At 42.2% G+C, this 24005-nt stretch overlaps 1 protein-coding gene across 1 annotated transcript; it reads right to left on the bottom strand.

The window, feature by feature from the left end:
* Nucleotides 1–822: 822 nt before the first annotated feature.
* Nucleotides 823–18001, bottom strand: LOC310764327 (acidic mammalian chitinase-like). The gene is made up of 20 exons (XM_083617974.1): nt 17951–18001; nt 17775–17804; nt 16855–17059; nt 14850–14906; nt 14380–14545; nt 13388–13512; nt 13133–13256; nt 12849–13031; nt 11872–11988; nt 11287–11419; nt 10226–10378; nt 8821–9025; nt 8363–8419; nt 6454–6619; nt 6176–6300; nt 5263–5386; nt 4107–4289; nt 3179–3295; nt 1991–2126; nt 823–1188 (listed from the first exon to the last, which is right to left on the bottom strand). Exons 1-20 carry the CDS (start codon nt 17973–17975, stop codon nt 920–922), a joined length of 2700 nt encoding a protein of 899 aa, XP_083474100.1. The 5' UTR covers nt 17976–18001; the 3' UTR covers nt 823–919.
* Between the last annotated feature and the right edge of the window lie 6004 nt (nt 18002–24005).

Genomic DNA, 24005 nt, shown 5'->3' with positions numbered 1-24005 from the left:
GTGCAATGGCAGCACACTCCTGCACTCACTATGGCCCCACAAAAAGGTTACCATTGGGCATTTGGGAGCACAGCACCACCATTGGGAATGGCTGGGCAGAAGAAAAGAGAGAGGTCCTCCAGGAAAGGAAGCCTGGTCAGGAGGTGTAAAGGCAGAGCAATCTATAACCTCTCCTTCAGCAGAGACTCAGGCACAAAGGATTAAAGGAACAGCAAAGATGACCAGGGTCCTCAGAGAGCTGGAAACAAGGTAAAGGATAGGTAGCTGCTGCACACAGAAGGAACCCCTAGGATGCAAAGGGTTCTTGTGTCTCTGTGGAGTCAAGGATCCACCAGTCAGTACCTGAGGGAAGGGCCTGTGTTGGGGATCTGAGGATCCCTTGTGGGAGGGGATAAATTAGGCAAATAGTAACATCCATGTCTGACAATGAATTATTGTACAATGCCTGAGAATCCCTGGATGAATGGCAGTTTATAAATATTCCTAATAAATACATTGTAAAATAAATACTTTTGCTGCCAGCTCTCCAAAGTTCCAACTTACATCCTTCCACCCAACTCCTCTCGTTAAAAGATGGTCTGAAAAAAGTATTATTCAGGGATCTAATGTGAAGGTGAATGTTCTTGGTGGCCAGAAACCATTCACATGCAGAGAAAGTGTGCCAGTCAAATACACACATACAGTTTCAAGTGTTGTGAAATGTTTGCACTGAATTTCTCTCCGTATACAATAGTTATGTTGGTGCACCTAAAATTGGGCAAAATCGGCCAGTTTCCTCCCACTGCCTCCCAAAAGAATAAACAAAACATCAAAGCACCAAGATCCATGAATAAATTTTATTGCTCCATATGAAGGGAAAGGGAGGTGCTACAGGCACTGTAAGAAGAGGTTGTTGTTAGCGCCTTGCATCTGAGAGTCCTTAATTCAATGGCCAGTTGCAACACTTGCAACTTTCATCAAAGACCAGGCCAGCTGCACAAGACATGGGGAATGTTGCAGTTCCAGCACAAATGTAGAATTTATTGGGATCGACTGGATTAACATACATGCCATCAGCTTTGTTTGCACAAAATTCTGTTCCAGGAGGAGTGGTGGGAGCATCTGGATCAGGTGTGGTTGTAGGCCCCGGAGTAGTAATAGGTTCAGGAGTGGTTGATGGTATTATGGTGCTTCCTGGGTCACCACAAACTGAAAGAAACATGCAAAATCAGGAATCAGACATTTGCTTTCATCCACCAATAACTTCTTCCTAGAGCCATTATAGTCTACGAGTATAAAAACCACCTGCTTTAGGAAGGAGGAATGGTAGTGAGCTGCACTTTCCATAACAGGAAATATTGTTACTCTCACATAATGCAGGTGACTGGGTGTCAGAGCATTGTATAATATGTTTGTATAAAATATCATGGAGGCAAAGCTTATTATCCTGTATAAATTATTTTCTAATAAAATTCAGAAACTCTGTATACAATGAGATTCATTTTGCTAACTATTATTTTAAGCCATGCAACAGCAGCTGGGCATTCAAAATAATGCATGCTCTAAAAGGAGCTTCTCACTCGGCTAGCTTGGTACTTTAAAACTAAACTAGAAATGGAAAAGCCATCTTCCTCAAAATGAAGTGCTATGTTGTGTAGGATTTGGTGTGATGGTCCATAGAAACAAATGCAACATGAAGTGACTGTGCCTTGCCCCCCATACATCCTGGTGAAAGTCAACACAGTTGACTTTTAAGGAATGCATGCACTGCAAAAAGTTCATCTGCTTCTTTCTTCATTTAAATTGCACACACTAAGACATCATGTGGCGAGATGAGCTTTTAAACACCATGTGCTGGTTCCAAAACATTTGCCACTGGGCGGTTTGGACAATGAATGTGCATCTTTCCCATTACTAAAACATAGCTGCAAAGAGTCAGGTGTGGAATCTAAATAACTGTTTGGCTTTTCATAACTTCCCTACCTCCAATGATCCTTTGGTACCATCTTACCTTTGCCTGAAAGTAGGTTCTTCAGCTCATTTATGAGAGGGTAAGGTCCTTCACCACAGAATGAGCCACTGAAGTCATCCAGGTCAATAGCCCACACCATGCCACCACCAAATTTGTTGTCCTTCACAAACTGGGTCTATAAACAAAAAGGATAATGCTTTATGACAAGCTCTGCCCCCAAGCAAGCAGTGAAGATTGTTGAGAAAACCCCACTAATTCAATACCAGTATGACACCAGGAAAACTACCAAACAGGCTACTTGGCAAAATTACATCAGCCATTAATCTAGTCTTGATGTTTGTATCCTGAATGTTTGTGGGTTGGTCTACGTAGCCAACCAAGGCCACATTCACACTGCACCTTTAAAGCGCTATGATACCCCTTTAAATAGTCATGGCTTCCCACAAAGAATTCTGGTCAGCTGTAGTTTATTAAGGGTACTGAGCATTGTTTGGAGACCCCTCTTCCCCTCCCAGAGCTCCAATCTCTCTTCACAGGGAACTCTGGGAATTGTAATTCTGTGATTGGAACAGGGGTCTCCTAACAACCCTTTGTGCCCTTAACAAACTACAGTTCCCAGAATTCCTTGGGAGAAGCCATAACTGTTTAAAGTGGTATCACAGGGCTGTAAATGGATGAATTACCATAATCCCTGGCCATGTGCCATGCTGGTTGATGGGAGTCCAACCCACAATGGCTATTCCTGGTCTGCAATATGCAACTCCATTCTTCACTGCTGATGCCCTCTAAACATTCTGCCAGTCATGTGTAAACAGCTTCCTTTCCCCACGGCTGGGAGAATATTTAAAGGACCCAACCATATGGGGGTATAAATGTTTTTCTAGGCAATCAGCACCCACAGCACAATGTAGATTCCATGGGAAAGATACATGCAATAAAACCCTACCCATGTGGTTGAGTCATTTTATGTTATGGTTTTATTGTGTATTTCTGTGTATGATATAAATAAATCATTATACTTCAATTCAGCGCTCTGAATAAACAAATAGTTGAGAAAACATCTTCCAGCTCCTAAATGGCTGGGACAACATCTAAAGGTCACTTAGATCTGTAAATGAGAAATAGCAACTCCTGTGTTCAAATTATGCAACACAGGCATTTAGTACAGCACTGTGGGTAATAAGAAGGCATAAAATAAAAGGTCATAGTCAACAAAGGCAGCCTTACTTTGCATCCATAGCTTTTTTTGTTGTCAAATCCAACCCACTCAGAACCTTTATAAGCATAGGGAACACACTGGTCTTCAATCCAATTAACTGTAGCATCCCTTATAAAGGTACAGATCTGCAAGCACAGTACGGTATTAATAGATTAATGGATTTGAATCAGATTCATCAGGAGGAACATGAAATTAAAGTCACAACAGAGAAGTTACTTGGTTTTAAATGATCTAATTCATGGAAACCACAGAAACAGAACTTTCTGTCCCAGTTAAGAGAGGAACACAGCAGACGTCCCTGTTGACTTTTGGAGATGGAGGGCGACAGCATCCTAGAGCTCCTAAAATGCCCTTACAGGAACAATATGACTGCACCATAAAAGCTGCTTTGCAGACTAAGCAGCTGTTGTAACAGTGGAGGTTTGAATTCCCCTACAGATTTGTTGTGTGGGTAAAACTACTCTGATATATGCAAATACCAAAATATTAGAAATTCAGCAAATAACCTCACACAACCATAATAACAGCTGCTAAGAAAAATTGCAATTTATCCAAATCCAGAAGGCAAGTAGAAAGACAGCATGATCTTTATTTTGGGCCAAACTTGTAGCGTGATATTGTCAAAATATTCCAGTGTGTTAGGTTCAAGATTTTGAAGGCACATGTATATAAAATAATTTTGGCTCATTTGGTTTATATATTCTGGGGAAAAACATGAGAATGGCAGCAAACCATGTGCAGTGCAGTCCTAAAGTATAGTTATGATGCAGCTTAATTCTTAGTAAGCAGGCATAAGATTGTAACTGTATTAGAGTGCAATTCTATATTCAGAAGCATGCTCCACTGAATTCAATAGGACTTATTCTCAGCCAGGTAAGCATACATAGGACCGTAACCTAAAAGGCATCCTGCCCTAGGACTTCTCCAGCATCTTACCTCATAGTAAGCCCAGAAACCAGCTTCTCTAGTATAAGGTCCAGAAGAGCCAGCCCCAGAAGCAGGAGCGCCCACTGATGTATCACTGGTAGTAAGCCTAAAGGTACGTCCATAGGTGGGAAATCCCATCATAAGCTTCCCAGCAGGAACACCATTGTCTCTCCAGTATTTCATGGCAAACTCCTGCAAATATGACAGTGTGAATTAACCTCACAATCGTTGTTTACCAACACTGTTACCGGGAAATTGGAATGGGGGTGAGAGACCTCCCCGCCCCACACAGCAACATCTACAACATCTACAATCTACAAAGGCATTGCATCTGCAAGGGAAGCTCAGCTCAATTTGCAGGAGCCTGCGACTCGCCTCTGAGCCCCAGGTCTCTAACAAAGGAAAACAGGGGAAGTGTCAGTACTAAATGTAGCAATTCACTTGATAAATGTATCTACGTACTGGCTCAATGGGAAGACTTTAGAAATTCATAAGAAATCACTCGTATCAATCTTCTCAGTTCCAATGGCATTTAGGAGGTGTATGAGCCAACCATAATCCCCAAGAGATTTACAGTCATGTTTGCAGGGCCTTCCTAAGGAGTCATGACCGGTGATATCCTGCCCCAAGAGCGCCAGACAGATAACCATCTCAGTCACAATGCCTACCCATCCCATAGTGGGATGAAGCCCCGACAAGACAAAGGGGTGTATTTGACTTGACTTGGCAACCAGGGAACTGTAAATACTTTCCTTTGTACTGTGATGGCGTAAGTGTGAAAGACTATATTTGAGTGACATGGGCATGCCTGGATCTCACAATCTACCGAAGACCACACCTTTTCTGTGACATATCCATGATGTCTTGATGATGCATCCTGAGATGTATTATGGGAAACTTTGGGAAACTAAAATACTGGTGTAACCATTGTTTGGGGCTTCTGGCTGCTTCGCCTTTGTGGTAGTGGGAAGTCTTGTTGCAACAATAAAGATCAGGCCTACAGGCCACTGTTTTGCTTCTATCTCCTAGCTAAAGTCTCATGTTAGTGGCACCTGACCTGAACCTGTGGGAGTCAAAGTTAGGCAATTGTGGGGTGCTCCAAGGACTCCATGTTACAACACAAAGCAACCCGCTAAAGAAAATAAACCGTGCTTTATATTCTTACACAGTTGAAATATCTGAAGTCTCCAATATCAGCTGAACCAACGTACAATGGGCTGTTGTGCCCTGTAAAGGTGTCCCAGCCACCATGGAAGTCATAGGTCATCACACTAATAAAATCCAGATGTCTGAAATGAAAAGTGCAGTTTAGAATTAGGCTGATTCAAACAACCAAGTCTAGGTAGGTTTTGTTAATTGGAGGTTCCGCACCCACCACAGAGTGAAATAAACTTTTCACATCAGCATATTCTTGCAATAAAAACGTTTTTCTGGTGCATTCAGAACCTTATCAACCTCACTTTCAAGGGACCATGGGTCTGAGAGACCATCAGTCAGAATGTGGGGTGAAAAGAAAGTCAAAATTCAGTCAAGGCCAAACTCTTTCTGATGCTTATGTCTTTTCTGGCCTTGCCCAGAGGCTGCTGAGGTGAGGACTGAGAGTGAGAACCATGGTAGGGGACCTTGCTTCTAACTGTAAAAAGCCCCCCTTCTGCACTTGCTATTCACAATGGAAGGAAAGCTCTCCCACTGACATCAAGGATGAAGGAGGGCAACTCTGATTGGGATTATGGTGGTTGCAAATTGTTAAAAACACCTTCCCACCTGCCTTCACTTCATGGTCTTGATCTGGAGGGGGCGGAGGGCAGTATGCCTTAAAAAAAATCAGCCATGTGAGGCCAAACAATGCAACAAGTCTCGCAGGACATTTGGCCTTTGGTACTCATTTCCAGTTGGCAGTCTCAGCTCTGGCAACATGTGAAGCAATAATTGGCAAGGGAGCACACCTCTGTATGTAGCTTCCTTTAGCATCGAGTGATAAGGTTTACAGGCCATAGGACTGGAATTCCAAGCAGGCTTGATCAATTAAGCATTACTATAATTGCATTTAACAAAGCTCTTTTTTTCTCTCCACTTACTTTCCTATTTCTTCAATTTCATATCCAGCATCAATGGTCGGTTTACCAGCAGAGACAGCTGCTGTCACCAACAACCTGTTGTTCCCAGTCTCTTTGGCCTCTTTGTCAAAAGCTGCTACCATTTCCTAAAGGAAGAGAATGAACTATTATCCCAGCCTTTTGTTAAGTGACACAGTCCTATTTCTACAGGTCTCTACAAACCTCTTCTGAGCAGCAAAGCTTTCTTCCCCAACTGCGAAGCCTGACCAGCCGGGTTGCTGAACCTACTGATCTCATACCTGGATCAGGATAGTGAAACGATGCTTGTCCTCAGGGGGGCTACCCCTAGAACCTGGATATTCGAAGTCCAGATCAATCCCATCAAAGCCAAATTTGCGGAGGTATGCTATAACCGAGTTTATGAAAGTCTTGCGGTTGGCTGCAGTGGAAACCATGGTAGTGAATCTGGGGGAAACAAAAGCAACAGCAGAGTCTGGCAGCACCTTCTTAAAAGAGCATTCCTAGGCAAGAGTATAGCCTACCTTCATCCAATTTACCAAGGTACAGTTCTGCACCTCTGTTTTTCTTGCATCTGTTGCTAGTATCTTTCCTTTTGTTTTGTTTTTTGGTTTGTTGTTCAGTTTTTCCCTGTCAGCCAATCCAACTGCACATTGCTTTACAGACTATTTTTTTCTGTTCCTCAGCTTTGTTTTCTTGCTTTCTTTGCTTTATGCAGTTGACATACTTCCATTATCAGCCACAGTCCTACCCTCAGTTATATGGCATTTAGTTTTGCATCAATCTGTGTTTGGGTTTTGTCAGGGAATTGGAGGCAGAGAAGGGGGAGAGAATGGGGACTTACAGAGATAAACCTCCGTTAATTAGCAGCTGTTCTTCCTTGGACGAGGAAGGTGGTGAAGGGCTGTCAGGAGGCAATGAATCTGAGAGGGGGGAGCCACTTCCAGGGCCCAGCCACTCTCGTAACAGAGGAAGGAAGGGGGTTGGGCTCAGGAAGTGGATATGCTGGGGGAAAGGAAAGCTCCTTCAGTCGAGGCAACTGACTCACCATGATGGAGGCTGACTTTTAGAGCTCTTGTAAATAGCAAGAAGAAACCAATAAATCTTTGTAAATATGGCTGGATTCCCAGCCTCTTATCTCTGCTAGCACTCACCAATCATTCCTGACAGGTTTGCCCCCCCCCACTACATCTTGGTCTGCAGCACCTTGCAAGAGAGGGTGGAAGGCCAAACTTTCCTTATTTCTTCATGTTACCTGAAAGTGGAGAGTGGGGAAGGAGAGGCCAGAATGCATCTGAGGAAAGAATGGACTAACCTCTCCCATGGATATCCCCAGTCTGGTCTGGTCAACATATGCAGTAAAAGAAGGGAAGAAGAGCCCTGAGGTGGTAAAATGGGCTGTACCATTTCAGTCTGGAGTGGAGGGTTGCTTTCAAATTTTTAGTGCACTTTGTGTTAAGAGTTTTCTTCAAGTACAAAGGATAGAACACTAAAATGCAGGCTAAACCATAATCTGTCTCTCATGTATTTTTAATATGGAAAGGAACATTTTAAAAATGGCATTATTGATCTGCAGCCTGAAATGGTACAATCCACTATACGCTTCAGGACTGTACCACCTCAATTTACTACCAATACAGACCAGGCATCTGCCTCCATTCCTGCCTTCCATCTCCTAAGGAAGGAATAAGAAAGCAGCAAACCGTGAATGTCTATAGCTGTCTATAGCTGGGTACACATTATACCTTTAATGAACGCTCTTTCCCTCAAAGAACTCTGGGTACCATAATTTGTTAAGGGTGGCTCGGAATTGTCACTCCATGAGACATAAACCACAGTGCCCAGAAATCTTTGAGGGAAAGAATTTGTTTCAAATGTGCTTTAAGTGTATGATGTATATACAGTTGTGGGCACTGTCACATCTAAGAAGGAAGTGACTGAATTAGGCACGTCAGAGAATAGCTCTCCCTTCTCCTTGCACTTGCCATTCTCAGTCTCTTACTCTCCTGTTACAAAAAGTACAGAGAGGTCAAACAGACCTGGAATCTTGAGGGAGGGCATCCCAGATGGCACTGCTTAGCTTATAGGAGTCTGATTCCACTCACAGTCTGTCAGTTGTCAAATACTATTATGTTCAACAGTTGTATGCTGATTACCACTCATGTTTCCAAAGTTATAGAGAAAACTTACTTCTGTGTACCAAAGTTCCACCCTCCAATAGCCAGCAATGTCACCAAGGCAGAATTTCTGTGAAAAGGAAATATATATATTTAAACAAAAACTGAAAACAGATTTGATGTAGAAAATCTATAGATATTGTTCTTGTAAAAACTAAGCTGCTCACTATTTATATTTTCTGCCTGCCAAAATTTCCCGCTGACTTCTACTTAATGCTTATATAAAGTCAAGTTTAGATTATGGAACAAGTTCTTTCTTTATGAGGTCTACTGCTACCAATGCATCATTACCACCAGGTCAGATGGTACATCTGCAATATCTGTATCAGTTTAGGCTAGAGAAATGTCTGGTGGACCCACAGCTTCTGTATCAGCTTCTAGAACAGCTCTGAAGCATCTTACAAAAAGTTAAGCACCTCTTTTACCCACATCACAGTTACATCTTAATGTTGTGTCTAAGAAAAAGCTGACCTCTGCTTTAGCGCTTGGAACTCTGGGAAGAGCCTGTCCTCATCATTCCACTCATAAGGGGCAATCTTATTGTCGTTCATAGTTGCAAACGCATACATGAGGTGAGTGCAAAGATGTGGGTCCACGTTGTTTGGAAAGTACTTGGCTGGTTCAGGGCGGTACTGAGCCCAATTGGTGAAATAGCACACAACTTTGCAGGAATGGCCTGGTGAGAAAATGGAGATGGTGCCATTGTTGACACAAAGTCATGTTCAGAGTTCATTCCATCATTATCCTCTAAGAGCGTGTCTGGATGGAGGATTTTTAAGCGGCAGACATAACAATTATGCAATCTTTCCTAGTTCTAAAGACAGTCTGGGGCTAGAAGGAAAGGGGACTACAGCACAAAATCCCAGAGCTAGTTTGTCACACAACTTTGAGATATCATTCCCCAAGCCTACCATTTCCAATTTAATGCTATAGTTGAGTGATGGGTAACCAATATTGTTTCTGAAATAATATGTGAACCCAAACACAGCTATCCTTCAAAGTTCGCATTTATCCACGTTTTTTGATGCAGTTCTCCAATCAAGCGATGTTTAGTAGGGTTGCCATATTTCAGTGTTGAGCTTTTTTCAGTTCTGCCCAAAGTTGTTGAGCTTTTTTGCTAAAATCATCGTTTTTGAGCTATTTTTGTGGAATTTTTTTTTCAAATTTCTGTCTGGATACTGTTGCCGACTGCAGTATTCAAGATAGGCGAACCCTATGTTTACAAAAATGCATATATGTGGGAAAAGATATAAAAATGGAGATATGCAAAAAATGGATATATGCATAAAAATGAAGGTATGCATAAAATGAAGGAATTAATAAAAATAAATTAGTTAAAAATGCATTATATTAGGGGAAATGGCTTGCAAAAATGTGTCTATGAACTGTCTATTAAAAATGTATTTATTAGGAGAAATTCGTATGAAAATGCTGATGAATTTTCATGAGGTTTTTTTTATTATTGCAAATTGCTGCAAAATGTAGGGAACTGAATTTAAGATAGGAAAAATGAGAAGCAAAGAGAACCTTCCTTTCCCTACTTATGGTCAACCTTTCAGAGAGTGGAGCCAGAAACCAAAGTGTGCAGGACAAGTGGCAAATGTTGACAGAATATTATGCCAGAACATCACCTTGACAACTAAAATACAGATATCATATTAAATACATTTTGAGTGTTTATGGCTCTCCATTTATACATGTTTCACACACACACACACATATGCACAAATAAAATCGCGGACATATTTTATCACATCTTGACAATCACTTGCTAGGCCACCAGAAGCCAGCTTAAAAATTGTTCCAGCCCATGAGCTGCTCCATCCCTACATCTTCCTACACCGCTAACTGTAACTTTTGTCCGCAGCAAACTCACCACCCTCATCAGGATTTTCACTTGGCTTAGGAGTTGTTTCATCAGGAACCTGAGTAGTGGTTTCTTCAGGAGGTGGTGTTACGTCATCAGGAAGAGTAGTAGTTTCATCAGGAGGTATGGTGGGAGGATCAACAGTTGGAACATCACCACAGCCTAACAATAAGAAGTACAGATGTTCAGAAAGGCATGTGGAAATCGCGAATGCATTTAATAGGTATTTTGACTTATGTGGCTACTTTGACAATTCTGGATTTGTTCAGTATTTTAAGCTGTCAGTAATATCTTATTGCTCTACTGGCTTTTGAGAAATACATTTAAGCTCCTGTTTTGATGGGAAATGGCATTTAATCTTTAAAAACTAATTACTCTGAGATTCACCTGAGACCTCTGATCTAGGTTCACGTCAACAGGCATACTGGTGTACATCACTGGATGGGCAAGTGATAGGTTACATTTTCATTGCTAAAAAAGACCAAAGTAGCTTGCTGTTCCATAAGAAGGAAACCAAAATCCACAACTGACCAATACTTTGGAACAACCAAAACATCACAAAACAATGAGCAAAATTTCTGCTTCTTCTGAACTCTTCATCAGGCTACTGAGCTGGCCTGATGTTAGAAGCTACACAATCTGCACTTGGTCACAAGATATAGGGCAGGAGGCAATAGCAAACTTAATTTGTATAGACTAAGGACCTACAAATTGGTACCAGGTAGGAATTTGTTGCCAGATTAGCTGACAACCGAGGAAAGTCTCTGACTTTGTCCCCAGTGAGCCTCAACTGAGCGTAGCCAGGTACAAATCAAATGACATTGGGAAGAACTTCATCCATTCACACTCTGCATTGAGGTCCCTTTGATACATGCTAGGGAATCAAATTTGCTGGCATTCTTCCTACTGGCTACATACATACATACATACATACATCCCCACCCACCCAAGGAAGGAATGTCACACTGTGGTAATTAGGGCCACTTTGTATTTGGAGAGCCCTTGGAGGATCCTGCTTCATACACAGTGGAGCACAAGATGGCCTTTGGTGCTACATTTAGATGCCTTACCTCCTGCAAGGAGACTCTTCAGTTTGTTTATTAATGGGTAGGCTCCTTCACCACAGAATCCACCACTGAAGTCGTCCAAATCAATTGCCCATACCATGGCACCCCCAAACTTATTATCCTTCACAAACTGGGCCTGCAAGAGAATCATCATCATCATCCATCATGACATTCCCATGATGCCATTTTCACATCAGGAAGAAGCTTCAGTTGCCTTGGGCCTCTTCTTGTGCTATTCATATTACCATCTGACTTGTATTTCATTTAGTTGCTTTTTAAAACATTCATGCCCCACCCTTAAAAAGACCACTCGGGGCAGTTTTCAGCATATAACATTACAATTTCACAAAACAATACGGAATAATGCACACACAGAAATGGTATCTGCTTGTACATGGAACTCCTTGGTTTCCCACACACTGAATCTTTGGAAGGGGAAGCCTTGCGTGGAAGAAGTCACTTACATTACAACATGTAAATTGTGATAGCACAAAACGTGACAGAACACACAAAGTTCAGAATGCTGATAAGGATGTCTGTGACAAACCAAATGTAAGGGGGAAAGTTGTATGCAAAAAGGGTTCTTACTTTGTACTCATAACTCTTGGCATTGTCAAAGCCAACCCATTCGTTCCCTTTGTAGGCATATGGCACCTTCTGGTCTTCAATCCAACTAACCGTGGCATCTCTTATGAATGTGCAGATCTGCCAAAATGTTATGATATTAGCAAGAGGACAAAATGAAGAAGTAGAACGGTCATGTCAAGAAAACAATGACACTCATTGTGCTTAGAAATTATCATATGGTGAGAGGCTTAGGATCATACCTGCAGCTGCTTCCGCCTGTCACTTGCAGAAGATGGCTCCTTTGTGAATTTATTTGTATCTTTTAAATGTAATTGTACTCAATTGGTATTCAATTTGATTAGCCTCCTATTATAATAAATTTGCATAGGAGCCTATGCTTGTACCCAAAGATGCATAGGCTTCTCTGCACATGCAATCTGAACCTTCCATTTTAGCAATTTATGGATTGTTTTTAGGGAACCTGTCATTCCTGTGCAATCATTTCAAATGTGTGGGGAGTGGCCAATGGGCTGGATGCCCATTCATAAGAACCCAGGAAGCTGCTTTATGTGCCCTTCTGGGATAGCTCAGTTGACAGAGCATGAGACTCTTGAGCTCAGGGTCGTGGGTTCAAGCCCCACCTTGTGCAAAAGATTCCTGCATTCCAGGGGGTTGGACTAGACAACCCTTGTGGTCCTTTCCAACTCTACAATTCTATGATTCTAAGGCCCACCATTCATCTAGCTAGCTCAGTACCGTCTGCACCAATTGGTGGCAGCAGCTCCAGGAATACAAACGGGGGTGTCCTTCTGTAGCCCTATCTGGCAATGCCGGGGATTGAATCTGGGACAATCTGAATGCAAAGCAGATTCTCTGCCACTGAGCTACATGAATATGCATTAATACTTACCCAGAATGAATGCATTCGTGCATGGAATTGATGGCAGGCATTAATACTCATTCAATGAATACTCATTCAATTTTCCTCAAATCATTACCTCATAGTAGGCCCAGAACCCAGCTTCTCTAGTATAAGGTCCAGAAGAGCCAGCCCCAGAAGCAGGAGCACCCACAGATGTATCACTGGTAGTAAGCCTGAAAGTGCGTCCATAGGTGGGAAATCCCATGAGAAGCTTGTTAGCTGGAACACCGTTGTCTCTCCAGTATTTCATTGCAAACTCCTGTTTTGGAAAAAAAAAGAATATGATATGGAGGGGGTTGTGGGATTTAATATCTGTCTTATTCTATGGGAGTTGGTCAAATCTATTCTCCATCTCCTTACACAGTTGAAATACTTTAAGTCACCCTGGTCTTTGGATCCCACATGCAATGGACTGTTGTGGCCTGTGAAGGTGTCCCAGCCGCCATGGAAGTCATATGTCATCACACTGATGAAATCCAGGAGCCTGGAGGAAGTTGCACAAGAAGCAGAGTTAACAGCCAACGTTCTGACACAGGCACTAGGAGTGTATCTAAGAGAAGCCAAAGTCAGAGAAGGGGGCTATTATGAAGAAAATGCATGTTTTCATTTACTTACTTTCCTATTGCGGCTATTTCATACCCAGCGTCAATGGTTCCTTTCCCTGCAGACACAGCTGCTGTGATTAGCAGTCTGGGGCGACCTGTGCTGGCAGCCTCAGCTGTAAAGGCCTCCAACATTTCCTAAAGAGGGAGGAGGAACTATTAGTGAATACCTATTAGCGGAGCAAGAGCAAACACGCGTCATTTTTTTCTGGAACTAGGCAGCTGTGGTCATTTTAATTTCCTACAATGCATTGCATCAATGTGGGGCACTGATGCAAATTAAAATGACAGTGCCCAAACAGTAGGATGCCTAGGCACCCTAAATGTGGAGTCAGACATGCCTATTAGAAGGTCATTTGTCTTTCTGACCATGAGGTTAAATGACCATTCTAAAACTGACAACGGTATCAGAGATCTCAGTCAAGAGTACCAATTTATCAGGGATTCTCTCAGTAACTAAGTCAGAAAGCTGAGCTAGTCCAGCGTCTTGCCTTTCATCTCAAGAGATCCATCTGAAAGGCCAGAGCCTAAGCTTATAATCTGGTCTGCCTCATACTGATCTAGCTTTATATCTGTGCCATTTAGCAGCAAAGGACTTTTAAGTTCCTCTTCACATGTTCAGCAATTGCCAGATTCTAATGTATATTTTTTCCCCTTTGTGATAGTGAGAGGAAAACATTTTAGCTCTGAAAATGGTAACAATATATCCGAAACATTAATCTGTTTTTAATCTGCAAAGATCAGCAACATGCTGATTAACACAATCCCGAAAAATGCTGGGTTTCTGTTATTTCCAAGACAGGGTTAGATAAGCAACTTTAGGGGGAACCTTGTATATAAGTTGAGGTTCTTGGTATATAGCCCATTTAGGGGCAGAAACAACTTAACAGCATATATCATCCATTCTACTTATGAGATTGCTATGTTTGTTAAAAGCTTTCAGTAGGCTAAGCTAGCTATGGAAGTATACTAGATCTGTGAGAGAATGCTGGGCTGGTACCTCACCTGAATCAGGATGGTAAACCGTTGCTTATCCTCAGGGGGGCTGCCTCTAGAGCCCGGGTATTCAAAGTCCAAGTCAATCCCATCAAAATTAAATTTGCGGAGATATGCTATCACTGAATCAATGAAGGTCTTTCGGTTGGCAGCTGTGGCAACCATTGTGGTGAATCTAAAAGGAACAGATCTCATTCTTAGTATTGCATTTTTACTGTGGTGCTAAGGAAAACTTACTTTAAGGTAAAAATGCCTCCCTTAGAGAATGTATGAACACTTGCAAGAACATGTTCGCAAATAAATTAATACTTAGCTCTAGCCCTGCCTTTTCGTACAGACTACTTAATTTCCCTTTATTGCTGTGAAGTTTCAGAATTTCTAACATCTGCTAGAGCTCAGTGTGGTTTCTAGCCATCTGGTTGCTTCATAATTTGGACTCTTTGTCAGTGTAGAGGTAAATAAACAAAAGCCGTTCTCACTTCTGAGTGCCGAAATTCCACCCTCCGATAGCCAACAGCTGAACCAGTTCGGAATTCCTAAAAGGCACAGAATATATTAATATATTAAAGTGAATAGAGAAACGTTTTAAAGATATAGGTTTATACACTCAAGACAGTATTATACACAACAGTACAGCACCATTCCCTGTGCAATTATGTATTTATGCGGCACATGCATCAATCGGATGAATCTAACCTAAAGGAGTTGCATTTAGGCCCCACTGAAACCAACTAACTTTTCACACATTTATTTCTATAGGACCTAAGTGTGTTTAACTTAAGTTGGATCCAACCCAATGCTTATTTCTTTATCACATTTGTATCTTCCCTTTCTTACAAGAAGCCCAAAGCAGCTTACATGGAATTATCCTATTTTATTCTACTAACAACAGTGTTGGTCAAGCTAAAATGTGGGGATTTGCCCAAGACCAATTGGTAAGTAACATGGACTGAGTGGATATTTAAACCCAAACCAACTTCCATGTGCTAGTCACTACACCCGAGTGTGCAAAATTATTGCGTAGATTGGAGAAAGAGGGCAAGGAGGTTGTTTTCCTCTTCTCTCATAATACTAGAACCAAAGAATCTAAGTGTTGGGAGACACAAGATGGACAAAAGGAAATCCTCCTTCACACAGTTGCTACTTCAAGATACAGTGATGGCCACCAACCCAGAGACCTTTAAATTGATGATGAATAAGGCTAGTCACAGTGTTTCATTGCTGCCTCCAGGATCAGTGGCGGTATGTCTCTAAAAACTATGGGGAACACAAGGGGAGAGAATGCTATTGTGCTCACGGCCTTTCCATGGGCATTTGGTTGGTCAATGTGAGGACAGAATGTATACTTTTGACCTGATCTAGCGGTCAGGCCGTTCACTCTGCCATGGACCATTAATGCCTTTCAGTAAAACTCTTCAAACTACCGGTTAGTATATTAGTATTAGCGTGCAAAGAACCATTTTGGTATGAACAGTGGCAAAGCTGCATGCTCCAGTACCGGGGGCAGAGAGCCGGTGGGGGCGTGGCTGGCGTGCGTCACAGGGGCATGATACGTTGTCCATGGGGGAGTGGCGTGCATCCCGGGGGCGTGGCGTGGCATGCTGCCTGTGGGGGTGTGGCATGCATCCTGGGGGCGTGGCATGCCTGGTACAGTGGGGGGTGCGCTGCGCATGTCTGTGGTGGAGCCGCGATGGTACCCCCCTCCCCGATGGTGCTGGGGGCGGTCTCCCTCTGCCCCGCCCCCCATTCCTCTGCCAGCAGGTATGAATTCACATCCATTCTCTAGCTGATGCAATCAGAGTTCAAGAATTGTGGGCCTAATATTAAATATCAATCACAGTGCACTGCAAATATTATATTGCAGCTAGAAGCAAAGTTCCTAAATATTAGCTAATGATGGCACAGCAAAAGCTGCTGTAATGCACAGCAGCAAGCAAAGACTGAAACAGCTGGCATCACCACATTAGTTGAAATGCGTCATGTAAAGGGACACTGCTCAGAAGAATTTCTATCATCCTGGCACATAAATTGACAGTTAAAGGTAAAGGTAAAGGGACCCCTGACCATTAGGTCCTGTTGTGACCGACTCTGGGGTTGTAGCGCTCATCTCACTTTATTGGCCGAGGGAGCCGATGTACAGCTTCCAGGTCATGTGGCCAGCATGGCTAAGCCGCTTCTGGCGAACCAGAGCAGCGCACGGAAATGCCATTTACCTTCCCGCCGGAGCGGTACCTATTTATCTACTTGCACTTTGACGTGCTTTCGAAGTGCTAGGTTGGCAGGAGCAGGGAGCAGGAGCAGGAGCAGGGAACAATGGGAGCTCACCCCGTCGCGGGGATTCAAAATGCCAACCTTCTGATCAGCAAGTCCTAGGCTTTGTGGTTTAACCCACAGCGCCACCCGTGTCCCAAATTGACAGTTACATGGCCCTAAACAGACATCCATATGTGAAATGTTGCTCTGTGGTTTTGCATTGCTGCTTACTTTTGTTTCAGTGCAGTAAACTCTGGGAAGAGCCTGTCTTCATCATTCCATTCATAAGGGGCAATCTTATTTTCATTCATCGTAGCGAAAGCATAGATCAGGTGGGTGCAGAGTTGTGGGTCCACATTGTTTGGGAAGTATTTGGCTGGCTCTGGCCTATACTGAGCCCAGTTGGTGAAATAGCATACAAGTTTGCATGCCGAGCCTGATCGGAAGAAACAAAACAATGAAGCAGCTGTTTTAAATACTCATTACATCTAATTTTTTAATTAAAATCCCTTCCCAACCATATATTTATATGCCAGGTAAGCATGCAAGGACTGTGTAGCAGGCAAAAACAAAACCCTTAGGGGACAAACTTTTGGAAAGATGGGATGTGGCTATTTTAATTTGTACCATTTTGCCAAAAATCTTCGTCACACAGGCAAATTTTGCATGTAGCAAGATGATAAATTGTGGGGTGAGGGAGAAGACTTTGAGTATATACATACAACCAGGAGTGCCAACTTGAATAAAATATGGGGGGGCACTGGTTAATTTGAGTTAAATAGCAGTTCTGATTATTTGTAAATATTTCTTTCACATGGAATTCCCAGGATTCTTGATGGCTTACAATATAAATTATTCCTTTTTTACCTTTGAAATGACTCTAAAGTAATGAGACATGTCTATCTGGGATGGCTAAGGTAGAAGGAGAGTAAACCTGAGCTTCTAAAGTCCAAAATTCAGTTGACAGCACCATGCTGGGTAGAGTATGTTTTATCGCTTTTAAAAATTATTATTAATATTCTGTTGGGAGCCTCCCAGAGTGGCTGGGGAAACCCAGCCAGATGGGCAGGGAAATAATTAATTAATTGCATCTTCTGCACACACAAAAACACACTGCTCATCGCTAGTTAAGGAATGGAATAAGTACTTACTGATTTGCAACTGCAGCAAAACAGCCAAACCTGCAAAAAACAGAGAAGAGAGTCCAAAGTAATGGAAAAATTGCGCTGCGTAGCTTAACAAAGCACCATTCTTGGTGTCTGTGAAATGAAATCCCACCTTACAAATCTTAAGAGAGGCAGTCTACAAAATATTATAAATGACTCACCGACCCACAGCAGCACCTTCCCCATCTTGCTTTCACATGAAGGAGCCCCAGGTGAAGCTCTGAGCAGCACTTTATAGGGGGGCAAGGCCTTCTTATCACCGTGGAACCTGCACACCTGGACTCTTGAGAAGGTAGGATCACAGCAAAACACATCTACTGAACTTTTAAAAAATAGTAATTAATCATAATGAAATCAGTAAGAAGAAACCCCTAATGCTTTAGATTCAGACTTGGTGGGGATTAAGCCATACTGTGTTATTTTATCTATCTAGATTCACAGTGTGGTAACGTGGGTATTTTTACTGAGTGCCCAATTGCCTTGCTTGCTACATTTTTTATGAAAAACACAACCAGGTCAAAGTATTCTGCAGATGATGTTTTATGTATGCAGTCCACACACCCTTCCCACCAACATCCCACCCCATGGACTGGATCTGTGCTGAATTTGTTCCTTGCAGAAAGGGTTTGATTCCTTGAACCTATAAAATACTGGGCCTCTTCCACTGGGACTTCTTTTTCCATAAAAAACCCTTGTATTCCTTAAACCAGCCATGATGTGCAACCAGTTCGGGACAGAAACCATACCCGCCCCCCTTTAGTGTGATATTAACCCTTACTAGCAACTTCAGTGGTGTGATGGTTGTTATTTAGTCATTTAGTTGTGTCCGACTCTTCGTGACCCCATGGACCAGAGCACTCCAGGCACTCCTGTCTTCCACTTCCTCCCACAGTTTGGTGAAACTCATGCTGGTAGCTTCGAGAACACTATCCAACCATCTCGTCCTCTGTCATCCCCTTCTCCTTGTGCCCTCAATCTTTCCCAACATCAGGGTCTTTTCCAGGGAGTCTTCTCTTCTCATGAGGTGGCCAAAGTATTGGAGCCTCAGCTTCAGGGTCTGTCCTTCCAGTGAGAACTCAGGCTGCATATTCCTGCACTGCAGGGGGTTGGACTAGATGATCCTCAGGGTCCCTTCCAACTCTACAGTTCTATGATTCTATGATTCTATGATTCTGATTTCCTTCAGAATGGATAGCTTTGATCTTCTTGCAGTCCATGGGACTCTCAAGAGTCTCCTCCAGCACCATAATTCAAAAGCATCAATTCTTCGACGATCAGCCTTCTTTATGGTCCAGCTCTCACATCCTCACTACTGGGAAAACCATAGCTTTAAGTATACGGACCTTTATCAGCAAGGTGATGTCTCTGCTTTTTAAGATGCTGTCTAGGTTTATCATTGCTTTTCTCCCAAGAAGCAGGCGTCTTTTAATTTCGTGACTGCTGTCACCATCTGCAGTGATCATGGAGCCCAAGAAAGTAAAATCTCTCACTGCCTCCATTTCTTCCCCTTCTATTTGCCAGGAGGTGATGGGCCCAGTTGCCATGATCTTCATTTTTTTAATGTTGAGCTTCAGACCATATTTTGCGCTCTCCTCTTTCACCCTCAATAAAAGGTTCTTTAATTCCTCCTCAGTTTCTGCCATCAAGGTTGTTTCATCTGCATATCTGAGGTCATTGATATTTCTTCTGGCAGTCTTAATTCTGGCTTGGGATTCATCCAGCCCAGCCTTTCGCATGATGAATTATGCATATAAGTTAAATAAGCAGGGAGACAATATACAGCCTTGTCGTACTGCTTTCAGTGTGATAGGAAGGGTCATAGATGGCTTGTCATATTTCACTAGCCGCCCCTATCTCAATAAACTTGGGCCACTAATATATGTTGCATAGGTCTTATGTTGCTAGCATGCACTTAGAACTTGCCATAGATGAAAAAGTAGATCTCAGTCATATACATAATAATTTCATGACAGTGAAATGATGAAGTGTTACACCAAACATGATAACATTTCAGTATGCCTACAGAGTTGAGATCTTGGCCAGGTATATCATGAGACTGGTATTCAACACTTTATTAAATAATTACTTTGCATTTCAAGGCATGTTCACTTTGTTAGTGACTTTTTCTTTTTCCGAACTGTTAAAAAGCTAGTGATTAGCTAAACTCGGAGCCAGGGGTGGTGGAGCTGAGCTGAAGCAGCAAGATAAAGGGCCATAGTTCAATGACAAGAACACTTGCTTTACATGCAGATTAATTCCAGGTTTGACCTCCATCATCTCGAGAGAAAAACGGGATCAAGGGCTGGAAATAGCATTCTGCCTGTGATGCTGTGAGCCAGTGTAGACCAACCTTCCCCAACCTGATACCCTCCAGATGTTCTCAACTTCCACTCCCACTAGCTCCACCAGCATGGACAGTGGATTACGGGAGTTGTAATCCAAAACATCTGGAGAGCACCAGGTTAGAGAAGGAATATAGTGAACTGCCTTATCATGAGTCAGACTCACTGGATCATCTAATTCAGTATTGCCACTCAACACTAACTGGCAGCAACTCTCCAGGATTTCAGGCAGGGCATTCCCAGCCCTACATGGAGCTTATGTTGAAGACTGAACCTGGGACCTTTCACATGCAAGGTTGTTCCATTGAGCTACAACCTTTCCATCAACTACTATAGACAACTGGACTAGTTGGTAGCTTCATATATTCATGTGCCCCTGGGAAACTGCTATAGCAGCTTTAAGGTGCTGGGTGGGAGACATCCAAAGAAAGTGCAGGACTGCTAAAAAGCAATGCACTGTCCATGTTTTGGTGCATGCATTAAGAGGCAATGAAAGAGAGGAAAGGATTATGAAATTTATAATGTGCCTATAAATTTCCTTCTGGGTAATTTTCAAGTATGCAAACAGCCCCATTTGGTTGCCAAGGGTTTCAGCTAAAAGCAAGTTAAACGTTCACAAGTCTCAGTTCAGCAAACTCACAAAAATGGAAATAAGCCCAGTCCATGATCATATAACGTGCCTGTACTTTGACCATTAAGGGTGTTCCCATTACTGCTTTCATAAGGGGGGGTTTTGGTGCCTTTCAAAGCTGTTTCGCTCCCTGTCCAGTTGCTCACACCTGCAGATTCCATTTGTTCCTGCTTGTCTACACACAAGGGGGCACTGACAGAATGTCTTTTCCCCTGTGCCATGGTGTTCACACTTTGACTAGAGAGGACTGAAGGACTCCAGTCAGTGTGAAGCTGGTTTGAGAAACAATGTATCCAACTGTAGTATCATACAACGAAGTATAGAATACATATCCATTTTGGTTAATGTCTTGTGAACACAGACTAAAAACCAGAGCTGGAGACAGTGAGTCTACATTAAATGGGAATGTGACCGCAGCTTTACATTTGCTGAAGCATATTATCAGTGTCTGCTACAATTTATTAGTCATCGTGAGTCAGCAAACATCCACTCTCCATGGCCACGTATCTAGCATACTTACCTGTATGACATAGACCGAATGAAAACAAGATTTGGAGCTGGGTGCCATCAGAATATTGCTGACACCAAACTCCAAACCAATCTCTCGTTTTCTCACCAGGCATTTTGCTGTTGAGCATTTCCTCTGCAACGCACTTCAGAATTGCAAAGTAACCCCCATCCCCTTCTCTGGCTGGAACCAGCCACCGTATTACAGAGCTATTAATTCATTACAGTACTTTTCTTTGAATCAGTGGATTCCTGAGCAATTATTCCAAGCTTCAAAAACCGCAGCTTGTCTGTTGAGTAAGACAACTATGGTTCCGACCCATGACATGGTGGGTGGGTCCCCATTTGTGGAATGCCTACTAATATTGAGGGGTAATTTTAAAACATTCCTGTTCACCAAGAAATTTGGTGGCTAAAATAAACTTCCAAGAAATCCTTGAAATCAGCTGTGAGAATATTTGTCTGGCTTTAAATTTGCTATTGCATTGTTTTGCTGTTCTGTTGTTTGACACCTTGGGCTCCTTTGGGAGGAAGGCAAGACAGAACTTTAAATAAAGAATGATGGTGGTGATGATGAAAATGGCAGGAAAGTCCATTTTCTTTCTGTTTCTCAAAATCAAGTGTTACGTTGACTATTGAGATATGAGGGGAACCAACAAAATGGTTACATAAATGCAGGCTTATCAGCCTTGAAGCTACTGGTACTCTCTATCTTAGTTGGTCAAGGTCCCAAGGTCTCAAAGTCATTAACCTTAACCTAGAAGTCAACAGCGCCAATAGAAATGGGTGAAGTGAGCTCCACCTTCTCAAACCCTGGGATCACACCTCCTGCTACCAAGAGGTGCACCTGCATACAGGTGCATGCAGACAAATGTGATTACATTATTTCTATGGCACCATTTCATTTTGGGCTTACAAGCAAAATCTACCATCGCTCCTTCTTTCATCTCAAGTTAAGTCAGTCATGACTTCTAGCAACCTATTTCAATAGGTCTACTAAACACTATGGTTTATGTTGAACACAAGCTATTGATTCATAAAAATAAATTCTACTACTTTCAGTGTCAGTAATTTGGGACAACCTAAAACCACTCACATTTAATTTTTTTGCAAGAATTAATCTGTTTTAGAGTTTAATCTTTAATTGCCTCTATTTGAAGCAAAATATTAGCTAGATAAGCCAACATTCTTTGATTTTGCATTAGACACCCAATTTGTATTGTCATTGTTAAGACAGGTTCTGGAGCCTGTTATTCTGCAACTCAACTAAGAATCTCTTTCCTACTGGACCATTTCATAGGCTTTAACCTGTTATGTCCTCTCCCTACTCTTTGAAGGAGATGCTACTTTGAAATGCTACACTGATGCTTTCGGGGGGGGGGAGCAGGACAGAATGTGAAAAAGTACTGACATCAGTCGAGGGCTCAAATTTAGATGCTGCTACACAGGAAAAGTTTAAAAGCTAGTCGTGCGTTCCTCAATGCTATGGAGAGGTAGCAGATGTCTATGAGATTCAAGGAGAATGGACAATCAGTTCCCATGCAAGACCAGTCATATAAAACAAAGACTCAGTTTGACTTATGCAGGCACCATTTTATTATGAACTGAAAAAATAAACTATTTTCACTATTTGTGTATATCTGGCTAACATTTTAAATCGCCCAAAAACCTAACCAGTGACCAAAAATATATAAATGTATAAATATACAACTGTCTTTATTTACATTTGTACATACAAGTATATCAGCAGGATTGACAGTGAAAGAGTTTTTTGGCAAATGAAAATGGATAACAACAGTTTTTCCCCAAGATCTCCATGGACAGAATAATTTGATATGTGAAAGACTTTCCTTTCCTTTCCTTTTTTTTTTAATGGCAGGGGAAAGCAATGCAACTTATCTTCTAGAACCTGTGGTCCTCAATGTTTTTGGACTACAACACTCATCATTCCTCACCATAAGGCTGATGGAAGTTGGGGGTCCAATATCTGGAGCACCACAGTTTGTTCAACCCAGCAATAGAAAGATTCACAGCACCAACAGACAGCAAATGTTACACTCGCCAAAATCTGTGAATCCATTTAGGCTCACAGGCTACACTGAAGGAAAGGGAATGAGTTATCAATAAAAGCTGCTTGGATATTATGGAATGAAGGCTATAGCAAAAATGACTGTTTAATAAGTGCAAGCTCTTGGGATATTTTGAAAAGAAACTCTGCTAAGTTTATTTCCCTTCCACACCAACCAGTTCTTTATTGCTGGAGCCTTCCTTTCGCTGACTCTGCACCTACAGAGTCGTGGGGAGCCCTCCACATACTGCTGGGATTCCAACTCCCATCAGCCCCAGCCATCATGGCCAGTGGTCAGAGATGGTGAACACTCTAGTCCAGCAACTGAAAGGACCTAGAGGAAAATAGCTGATCATTTGGGGCAACTCTACACATTTAAAGGGCACCATGACTTTCTAATGTCTCTTAATGAGCTAGAAGAGCATTGAATTATCTGGCAAATCAGCAGAGGAATTTTGTTACCAGCTTACTTAACTGGGTAGATGAAGAGATAGTGCTATTAAACTAGTATTTTCCACAGGTATGAGCAATGCAGAGCAGATGTATACAGAGATTTAGAGAGCAGCTGCTGTAATTTGCACTTGCAGTAGAGAGGTGCTGCAAACAAATCATAACAGGATATTAACTGAGCTCCGAGTACCGTATTTTTCCCTCTATAACACGCAGAT

Source organism: Podarcis filfolensis (assembly GCF_964270895.1).
Source record: "Podarcis filfolensis genome assembly, chromosome: 6".
Classification (NCBI taxonomy): Eukaryota; Metazoa; Chordata; class Lepidosauria; order Squamata; family Lacertidae; genus Podarcis; species Podarcis filfolensis.
This window is presented reverse-complemented; position numbering and strand designations above follow the sequence as displayed.

What these genes read in the sequence shown, in the direction of transcription:
- LOC310764327 (XM_083617974.1), bottom strand. Translation starts at nt 17,975, where the DNA reads ATGGGGAAGGTGCTGCTGTGGGTCG. An exon ending in TGGAATTTCGGCACTCAGAA is followed by an intron (nt 14,546 to 14,849) that starts GTGAGAACGGCT and finishes TGTTCCTTTTAG; the next exon opens with ATTCACCACAATGGTTGCCA. An exon ending in GGTTCTGGGCCTACTATGAG is followed by an intron (nt 11,989 to 12,848) that starts GTAATGATTTGA and finishes ACATTTTGGCAG; the next exon opens with ATCTGCACATTCATAAGAGA.